Here is an 11,149-nt window from a genome sequence, read left to right as displayed (position 1 = left end):
ATTTACATAATCTTTTTAAAATTATTTCTATTACAATTAATTAGAATTTGCAGTAACATTTATCATCAAAAATGAAGCTTTTTTATGTAATGCTTGAATCGAAATTTCTTCTGGCCTAACTGTGGAAAAGGGTTGAGACAGTTATGCACACGAGTTTCCAAACTTATGCACAAATACAATTCAAAAGGCAGTACACTGTTAAATCTGTCTTTATTTTATGTGGGCCTGTCATTTTTTTTTTTTTATCTTTAAAAAAAATATATATAAAAAATAGTCCTATGTTGTGAGGGTCACAAGCTTGGTTCATTAATGATTTTTATAAACATTTTTTTGGTAAAGAAATTTAGATAAAAAGCCCTAATCATAATCCAATCATGATCTGATGTCAGCAGTAGATAATGTGATAAATTTGTGGGGGTGCTTTCAGGGCACAGGAAACTAACAAATTATAATCTTTAATTTATATTTATGTTCAGGTACCTCATAGCTCTGCCACCAGTTGGGCACATTGGGCCGTAGTCTCTGGTCACACACCACTTTCCTCATCTCCTCTATGGAGGGGTCAGACTGCACCAGGTCGTAGTACGGCAGCTGGTACTCCTCATGGATTCCTACAGGAAATAAGAAAAAGAATAAACCAGTGGAGAGAAGATTTTATTAAACAATCAGCGTCCTTCCAGTCGACGGACTGGACTGTTCATGGTCTGAAAGTTTGTGTGTCGTACCTCCAGCATTGCATCGTCTCGCTATCTCCCAGTACACCAGTCCTAAAGCGTAGATATCAGCACATTTAAACGAATCAAAATGCTTCATGTTGATAGTTTCATCCAGCACCTCTGGAGCCATGTATCTGCAAAATAAACACAAAACAGTCACAGCAACCTGATAAATAAATAGCTAAATAAATATATATTCACTATTAATTCCAATTAACTGATGTTCTTTTAAATTAGCTTTGGTCTTTATTTACTATTTACTTTAGAGATTAATTAAAAAAGGAAATTAAATTAATAAATAAACGAATGAATTAATTTAAAAAAATAGTGAATTTTAAAAAATGTTTAAGGAGTCCTTAAATTTGCTATTTACTTACTAAACAAAATGTTTTGTTTTTTTTTGTGAAAAGGTTTTGGTTTATTTTTTGATTAAAAAAGGAATAAAATTAATAAATAAACTAATTAATTAATTTAAATTTTACTTTATCTTAAATCTTATCACTTACATATATTTTTTTATTATTTTCTAAAATATACAATTTAATTTTTTTTATCTAAAAATTAGAATAATTTATAACAAGTCAATCAATAGTTGGCAATCAAAATTTTCAATATGTATTAAATCGTCATTGTTTGTCTTTTATTTACCATTTACTTAAAAAACATTATTTTATTACTTAATAATGAAAAGACCAAAAACGAATAATAGAAAGCAAATTTTCTTTATTAATTTATTGATTTAATATATTTGAATTATTTTTATATAAAAAAAACATCGTTGGAACATTTTTTGTTTACGTTTTTAACCAATAAAAACAAAAATATATTAACATTTTATGTCATAAGTTACCGTGCTGGAAATATGATGATGTACTCTAAATGGTAAACTTGTTTGTTTGTGTTTTGTGCCATATCAGCAACATATTGGCTATTTTATGGCATCGACAATGTTTGTGACTTGAGCATCACAGACTTAAATCAGTGTCTTCATATGAAGAACTTCCAGAAAATGAAGTATTTTAGCTGGTGGAATCTTTTCAAACAGTTCTTTCATATTTGTCAGCATGGTGAGTAATAATAAATAAAGCATTATAACAGGGCTATATTTAGGACTGTACACAGTGGATTAATACCTTTTAGTTCCGACCCGCTGATTGGGGGCGATGTCGATGGTGTCGGTGACGGACTCGTGTCGAACAGCGAGACCCAGGTCAGCTATAGCGCAGGTGCCGTTCTTCTTCACCAGGATGTTTTTAGATTTGAGGTCACGATGTGCGATCCCCGGCTTCCCTGTGAACCAACAGACACAGACACAATCACCGTGAGTCCTCAGTGTTTCCACATAACCAGATTAACTCCAGCGTCACACTAATGACTGAATCTCACAGATCTGCAGCAGAGATCAGCTGTGTAAAAGGTTGCTGTTGATAATGTTATTAATGTGTTTACCCTGCGTGCCCAGGATCTCCATGTGCAGGTGGGCGAGTCCGCTGGCAGCTGACAGAGATAATTTGATCATTCCTTCGATAGTGACGGAGTAGTGGTTCAGATAGTCAAACAAAGAGCCGTGCTCGTGATAATCAGACACCAGCCACAGCTGAGTCCATGTGCCGTTATCTGAGGAGAGAATATAAAAACACAGGCAATTTAATTTAGTAAGGGATCATCTTTCCTGATATGATTTAATCTCTAATAGAGATTAGAGAAAGTGTGTAGGGAGACACTAGGGGTGGGCGATATGGCCCTAAAACAATATCACAATATCTCAATATTTTTGGTGATAAGACAAAACACAGCAACATTTTTTTTATGATTTTGAAAATTATTAAACACAATCAAACACAATAATATCAAGCTCTTACAAATGTGATAAAATTATAAATATTTTATTACATTTCGAGAAAATTGTACTGCAACTAAATACATGTAAAAAGTTTAATTTACTATAAATAGAAATATAAAACGTTTTAAAACATTCATTTGAAACTAATCTACAATCTTTAAACCTGTCTATTTTTTACAAATTCTTACATAGTCTTTAAATAATGTTGTAAAAATGTAATAATTAACATTAAAATAATGTAATCTACCACAATAAACCAAAGCAAATACGATCGGAATAAGGCTACGGTCAGCATTTATTTTATTTATCATTTCAAAAATTATAACCATTAATATTATTATTAGGGGTGCTAAAAAAAAAAAAAAAATCTTTAAAAAAAATCATGATTCCTAGACCTGGTGATTCTGAACCGATTCAAAAAGCCCCGAAATAGATTTAAAAATGTGTTTATAGTTTAATTTTTGTGTCATCTTGGCCCTAGTAGAAGGCCCTCTAGGCCACCTTACAGCAAGGTAGTTAGTTAGCCAGCTCAATTTATCTAAAAAAAAAAAAAAAAAAGAAAAGAAAATGTAGCCACGATGCAATACGGTTAAAAAGACTGTGACGGCTGTGTTTTATTTGATAAGGTTACGATTTAGAGAAATTAAATATGAAAGGTTGCAAAAAGATTTGATCCAGTAAAGAACCTAAAATTGTTTGAATTAAATGTTCTATTGTTTAAATTTTCATTTCATCTGCTGAATCACATAATTTAAACAGAAATTTTAGACCATTTGAATCGAAAAATTGTTCCGGAATCCAAAATCGTTTCTTAATCGAATCGTGACTCCAAAAATCTAAATTGAATCGAATCGCCAAACAGAGATTCGCATCCCTATTTATTATTACTATACATTTTATGTATAATACGATATGGCACACCCCTCACTGAAACAGCATATTAATTGATTACAGCAACAGGTAGGAATTAATAGCTCACCTTTATTGTCGGCAGCGATGAAGCCGAGGATGTTCTCGTGCCGCAGCATGATTGTCTGGTAGATTTCCGCCTCGCGGAACCAGGAACGCTCCTCTCTAGAGGAGAAAATCTTCACAGCCACGTCCCCTCCTCTCCACTTCCCTCTCCACACCTCCCCAAAACGGCCTTTTCCAATGATCTCCTGCAGAACGATGGTTCTGGCCACGGTCCTCTGAACAAACAGCGGCAGACCTGCAGCAGAAAGTCAGATATTCCCACAGTAAATAAACTAATGCTTTTAAAACCTGTGCAAAAGCAACATTATACAGCAACTGGATTTTAGAATATCAGCTTTAGCTCTGTGAGTTAAAAAAAAATATATATATATATAATAATAATAATAATAATAATAATAATAATAATAATAATAAATAATATATACATATATATATATACATATATATATATATATATATATATATATATATATATATATATATATATATATATATATATATATATGATGTTGCTTCTATGTAACTTTGGTTGAGCTTCTGTACATGAGACCTCTCATGTACATGAGACTGTCATATTACTGTAAAATTGTTACAGTAATGTTACTCCACTGCCTCAGTGCACATGCTTTTTCCATTTCCACAACAGTACTGGGAATTCAAATGCTTTTTTTTTTTTATTTATTCAATGCTTGTTTAATGTTTTAATCAGGACTCAAAGTCTTAGGTACCCAATTAAACGCCAATTTATTCTGAAACTTGACTTAGTTTTTTTAAATCTAATTTTGATTTTGTCAAATTGGAATAATTTTCTGATGTCTTCCCTGAAAATATGACTTTAGACAGGATAGAATATGCTAAGTTTAAGCTTTCATTTAACCATGTTCAACCCAAAGATCAGATTTTTTTTTTGGCTACCTACGCTCCTTTCTGGGCTCCCTCCTTCCAGGGCTCCCTTCTTTCTGGGCTCCTCCTGTGCACTTGCCCACATATAGACAATGATTTGATTCATTGATCTTTGGTTTGTAAATAGATTAATTTAATGACTCGATTTTACCCTCAATCTAAAGCATCTGAACACCACAGATCAAATGATATTTCACAAAATATCAGCAGAGTTTAAATGTGGCCCAGCTTTTAAATGCCTTATTTTCATGCTTTGATAGATAATGATAAATAAATAGGTATTTTTAGTTTTAATTTTATTTTGCCAGTGCCAGTTAGAACTTAGTTACACTATGCCATCTGCCATCTGCAAGCTTGTTTCTGGTAGCACTTGAACCCCAAAGGAGAAATTTATGTGAAACCAAAATAGAGGTAAACCTAGTTTTGAACCTTTTCTTTGTCATCTGTAGTTATAGCTTTTTAATAGGGGAAAAAAAATAGATTAAAATCGAAAATCTATTTTTTGGTGGACAGAAAAAAAAGCCTTTTTTTAGGCCAACATAAACAAAATACAAACACACTGTTTTATTACAGGTTATAATAAGCAAATATAGAACTCAATACATCAGTGTGGGCAAGATCCAGAAAACATTTATAGCACAGTAATGCAGTCGTCCATAATCACCATGATGAGAACAGCCTCATCTCTCTCGTTCTTCCCAAGCTGACTCTCAACCTTTAATGCAATTCATGATTAAACACTTCTCTGATTGGCTCATTTCTATCCAGCCTGTCTCTACCCTCTGAATCTGCTTTCACAGCACTCTGCTAAAACGTGTGTGTAAAGTGTATAAAACTGACCAGATCCAGATCCAGACGTGGACAGGTCAAAGATGAGGTCCTGCAGGGTCTTGTCCTTGGCCAGGTACAGGTGGTCGCAGGACGGGTCCTCGACGTCCAGCCGTTGCCTGTGGTTGTAGGCCCGCTGGTGGTGCTGGAACAGGAACACTCCCACGATCAGCAGGAGACAGACGAGGAACACCGGACCTGCTATCACCGCTACCAGTTCCACCGGACCCCAGCTGCTGCTCGAACCCGGCCAGGTCGTGTCCTCCGGAACCCCTGCATACGATAAAGAGACATATTTAATTTTAACACATCGAGCTCAAACATAAGCTAGAAGACTATTCTATATAATCCTTTAGTTTCAGTGTTGCTCTAAAAGGGTTTTGTCTTTGTAAACTTAACGTTTTGTTGTAATCGATTTTAGGTTTTATGTTTTTTTTATAATTCATTTCTATTTTCTCCCATTTTCTCCCCAATTACCCAACCCACTCATTAGGACCCCTATCACTAGTAATGCCCCAACACACCAGGAGGGTGAAGACTAGCACATGCTTCCACTGATACATGTGAAATCAGCCACCGCTTCTTTTCGAGCTGCTGCTGATGAAGCATTACCGAGTAGCATCACAGAGCACTCGGAGGAAAGTGCAGTGACTCAGTTCTGATACACCAGCTCACAGATGCCCTGTGCTGTGGACATCACCCTAGGAGTGATGTGGGGAGAGAGCGCCATCTACCCACCCGGAGGGAGCAGGGCCAATTGTGCTCCCTCTGAGCGCCAGCAGCTTGATGGCAAAATGTTTGTAGTTTAATATTTGATTTAGAATTTAATTTCTTATCCTTTTAAATGTTTAATTTATTTTAATCTTTATTGTTTACTCATATAATAATAATAATAATAATAATAATAATAATAATAATAATAATAATACATTTTATTTATATAGCGCTTTTCAACATTTTCAAAAAAGAAAAAAGAAAAACAGTATCGATTGATCACTTTTTGTGACATTACTTTTTCATAACTATTTTAATTAAGCATATAAAAGCAGACCACCAGAGGAAGAGTCTCAACCAGCAGTGTGAGTGTGTGCTATATCATGATGGATGAGTTACAGGATTGGACTGGATTCCTTCTTTAATTTCATTCCGACACTTGATCCAGTGTTTTTTTTTGCTGATATCGGCCTGAAACCAGTTAAAACCAGTTCAAAAGAACAAGCTTCAGGCAGGACAGGCAGGCAGTAAAGCCCTGATTAAACTATGGATGTTTGCAGGTAAAGGTTTATATATTATATTGCATCGCTTTGATATGTTACATCAAACATTATGTTTTTCATTGAAACATAGGCGCTCTAAACTATATAAGACTCGCCCCCCTAATTTGACTTATTAAAAAGTTACTGCTTCATTACTCTACGTTGTTCTACCTGTGGTGAAAAATACTGGTTGAGAAATTATATGAATCGGACACTAATAAATCCATAATTCCAGGTATTTTCTTATTTAGGAGTATTTTATCCTTCTCAGTAATACAGATCAGGGTTCATACATGTTTTAACCAATTCATTTCCATGATTTCCATTATTACTTTTCCTTGCCTTAAAGGCAAATTTTCATGACCATAAGATTTTTAAAACAGTGCAGATCTGGAAAATAAAACCAAAATCAACTAAAACTATAGTTAAAATTGATTATAGTAGGTCTAAAATGAATCATATAAAAATGTTGATTCACAATTTTTAATAATAAAATGTGTGTTTCAGATCCTGACAGCTTTATTGTATAGGCCAAAATTACTGAATTAACTCTTAAGCTGACGAATTTGTTAGCTCAAAATAGATTTTCCCCATTGATAAACAAAATCACAAAGATCTGTAAACTAAATTTCCATGACTTTTCCAAAATTTCTGGGTATTTTAATTTTTCCAAAACTTATCCAGGCCTGGACCATTTTCAAATTCCACTCCCTCACCATTAGGAACCTGCAGGTTGACGCTGTTGCAGTAGTCGGTGTAGCAGCAGTGTGTGTTCACCACTCCCTCAGTGCTCAGGCAGTAGATGGGCTGTCCGGGTGGGATGAGGTTGTCGCGGGGGATACAGATACGGACGTGCTGCTCTTCTCCTTTAATGTAGGAGGTGGAGGCCATACAGGCCCCATCCGTCTCACACTCATAACCAGTCTTCTCACAGTTAGTGCAGTTACACCTCAGAGCTGCAGGAAGAAACAGAGGAATCATTATTAGATCAATGGACAAAGACAGGTTCAAACACAATGTTTCAACACTAATACTACTACTACAACTTATTTTAACTTTCTACACTCACTGAGTTTTAAAGAACAGGGTGAACATGTGTAGCAACAAAAATGAACATATATTATTTCTGACTGGACTGTGTAACAAAACTGTAACCTCAATGTAAAACTTTACAGGAAAAAGTATATTTTACATCCCTGGAAAAAAATCAGAGACCACTTCAGTTTCTGAATCAGCTTCTCTGATTTTGCTATTTATAGGTTTATGTTTAAGTAAAATGAACATTGTTGTTTTATTCTATAAACTATGAACAAAATTTCTCCCAAATTCCAAATAAAAATATTGTCATTTAGAGCATTTATTTGCAGAAAATGAGAAATGGCTAAAATAAAAAAAAGATGCAGAGCTTTCAGACCTCAAATAATGCAAAGAAAACAAGTTCATATTCATAAAGTTTTAAGAGTATCAGTATCTGGTGGAATAACCCTGGTTTTTAAATCACAGTTGCCCTGTTCTCCTCCACCAGTCTTACACATTGCTTTTGGACAACTTTACGCCACTTCTGGTGCAAAAATTCAAGCAGTTCAGCTTGGTTTGATGGCTTGTGATCATCCATCTTCCTCTTGATTATATTCCAGAGGTTTTTAATTTGGTACAATCAAAGAAAATCATTTTTAAGGGGTCTATCCCTATTAAACCATTACAATAAAACTCTGTACAAACACACTCCTTCCATCCTTCATTCAGTCAGTTGTCTCCTTGCAGACCTGTGCTTCTCCTATAAGTCCACCAGTGGGCGTTAAAAGCCAGTATTAAACGCTGAGCGTCGCGTGAGTCTCACTGTTAGTTCAAGCCGAGGCCACGACTGCAGCCACCAGTTTACCACCAGACTGCACAGCACGAAACCCAATCCGCCACTGCAGATAAACCCAAACACACTGTGAAAAGCTGAAACTGCCCTGGGACAGGCAGGCCCGGATCACTGCGGCAGCACTCCGCTCCAGACCCAGCACCCCACAGCCCTGCGCTACCATCAGCACCAGCACCACCACCATCAGCACAACCACCAGCACCACCATCAGCTCCAGCACAACACTAAACACTGCAGGATGTACAGCAGACCCACCAGACACAATGGGGGGGGGACGACACCACAACAGTCTGATCAGGGCTCTCAGACATAAAACTTATGTCTAATGTTGTATTAATATACCAAGACATTCTTATTAATGCATAATTATATCATATACTGTAATATGATCAACTGATATAAAATATCCAATATTGGAGTATATAAATTAAGTAAAGAGATTGTTTAAAAAGTATTATTGTAAAATAGCCTTTTGGAAATTGGAAAAACAAAAAAACGTCAAAACACATTTTTTTTATGCAAGAACACTTATTTAACAAAAATGCTTTAAATATTGTAACCTTAAAGTTCCTGGTCATTTTTAAGGAAAAAATAAATAAATTTGGTAATTTAACAGAGGGTAAAATCTATATACCATATTATGTTGTACTGTAAAATAAACAAAGGACATTCTTAATTGTAACACGTAAAAAGATATGCAATAACAATACATATAATACATATTAAATCTACATTTAAAAATATTATATTATTCTAAAATAAAAGTTTTACGGTACTTACGTTTAAAAATGAAAAAAAAAAAAAAAATAGAAATTCTTGGTGACTTGTACTGCCTTTATAGAGGTGAACAATTTTCAAAAAGAACTGACCCGTGGCAACATTTGAGATTAATATTAGGGGAGGGACATTATATTGAGAAATATTGTTTAGTTTACACTGGAAGGAATTGATACGTGGCGTGATTTTTTTTTTTCTCAATATATATAAATATTTTGAAAAGCCCTGAACCCACGTGTTGAATTCTTTGAAATGGACATCAATAAATTTATAATTCATGGTATTTGTTTATTAAGAGTATTTTATCCTCTTCAGTTACACAGTTGTGATAGTTCAAGTATCGCAGAATCACTGTACTGTGATTTCATCTTTATAGAAAAGAGAGTATTGTGATATTATCGTATTATGAGATGTCCTGTGATTCCTACAACTATTAACAACACTTTAAACTGAATCATTGTAAAGGGTCATATTGGGGTTGTAGCACCACTATTATTATTCGGCATGGGGTAAAGAGCAGACAGTAGGGGTTAAATATAAAGGGTGGAGTGGATTTGTGTGTATGTGGTTGAGGGGAGTGTCAGGCTGAAGCATATTAATCCAGGATCAGTCCCACTAGCCCACTTCAGGACTTTAAAAACATGTTGTGCGCTGATCTAGCTTAAGTAAGAAGCTGACAGCGCTCGTCTTCAAGCGCACGCTGCTCTCAGACTGCTTCAGAGCTCCAGCATGCAGGCCAGCTTTAAACTATTTTTGAGCCGTCAGTGCTGGCATGTATTTTCATGTCTCCCCCAGTGAGGGAGCGGGGGGGGTTGTGGGCGATGGAGGGGTAGAGGGGGGTCTCTGGCACAGGGGGCAGCTGAGGCGGGTGGCTGAGGTCATGGCGGGGGGAGAGCAGGGCTGGCTGTCACGCTTCACTCACACCCCGGCCTTATCAGAACCGCCGCTCAGCCACCAACAATGGCAGCCCACTTAGGACAAATTGCACCGGCTTTAAAATAACAGGACCTGAAGACTGTGATGCATGACGGCAACAAGGCCCTGCGATGAAAAAACAAGTTAAAAAAGCAGCTCTGAGTCCTGGAGCTTAAAGGTTCTTTAATGCCAGACCTTTTTGTCTGTCTTGTTCAGTAAAATGGTCTATTCTAAATCCCTGCTTTTCTTTAAACTTTGCTGTTCCACTCTCTCTCTCTGGCTTGTGCTGTTTGTACAAGCCTTTTATTAGCAGATCCTGTACTCGGCACACATTAGCCCGCGCAGGCAGTTTGTATTCCTACCTTTGGGGATGTTTCCATTGACTTTTCCACTGTATTACTGTGGCCTGCTGGGCAATACATCCTAAATATTGATATATACTTAAAATGATGTGATGAAAGCCTGATATCACAATTTTTTTCAGGTATAACCATTTTCATTTGAGGGTGATTTAATAAAAAAAAGGAAAAGAAAACAACATGCATGGGTCATTTGTGTCAAAAAAAGTATTTTGGAAATTATGTCTTAAAAACATTCTAACTAAAGAAGTAGTTTTTCTAACAACAAAATCCAGTGCAGTTCCCTGAATTGCATATAAATACATTGTTAGATATTTAGATTTATGCTACTTAGTGTAATGATAATTTAACATTAATCATATAAAGAAATCTTTAGTCCTAAAGGGTTCTGTAAGTGATGCCAAAGAATAACCCTTTAAATGCCTGTCTGGGTAAGAGTCTGAACCAAGGCTCTACTGTGTGTTACATTGTATAAACTACTGTACATTAAGCTCAGTTAGTTATGGTTTTATACTTTAAGAAACTTAATTACCAAATCCTGCATCTCCCTGTCAGTTTTATCTGGTTATAAATAAACGTTAATCTACAGTTACAGCAGATATAAGAGTCACCAGTGTACACCTGTTGTGCCCAAACTGTTGCTGTTGGCACAACACCTGTTCTTTCTCTTTTTCTATTGTTTAATATGGTCAGGATATAAATGTCTG

General features: G+C 35.6%; 1 protein-coding gene across 1 annotated transcript in view; it reads right to left on the bottom strand.

Moving 5' to 3' along the window:
• Nucleotides 1-11,149, bottom strand: part of acvr1ba (activin A receptor type 1Ba) — a 39,905-nt gene that overhangs the window by 3,895 nt on the left and 24,861 nt on the right. The window contains exons 2-8 of the mRNA XM_022676897.2: nucleotides 7,238-7,477; nucleotides 5,278-5,538; nucleotides 3,539-3,769; nucleotides 2,166-2,333; nucleotides 1,850-2,006; nucleotides 726-850; nucleotides 481-611 (exon numbers count right to left, since the gene is read on the bottom strand). Of these exons, the coding sequence (XP_022532618.2) occupies nucleotides 481-611; nucleotides 726-850; nucleotides 1,850-2,006; nucleotides 2,166-2,333; nucleotides 3,539-3,769; nucleotides 5,278-5,538; nucleotides 7,238-7,477 (1,313 nt within the window). The remainder of the gene's footprint in view (nucleotides 1-480; nucleotides 612-725; nucleotides 851-1,849; nucleotides 2,007-2,165; nucleotides 2,334-3,538; nucleotides 3,770-5,277; nucleotides 5,539-7,237; nucleotides 7,478-11,149) is intronic.

Source organism: Astyanax mexicanus, chromosome 13, assembly GCF_023375975.1.
Source record: "Astyanax mexicanus isolate ESR-SI-001 chromosome 13, AstMex3_surface, whole genome shotgun sequence".
Taxonomy (NCBI): Eukaryota; Metazoa; Chordata; class Actinopteri; order Characiformes; family Acestrorhamphidae; genus Astyanax; species Astyanax mexicanus.
Note: the sequence above shows the minus strand (reverse complement) of the source record. Positions and strands in the feature narration are given on the sequence as shown.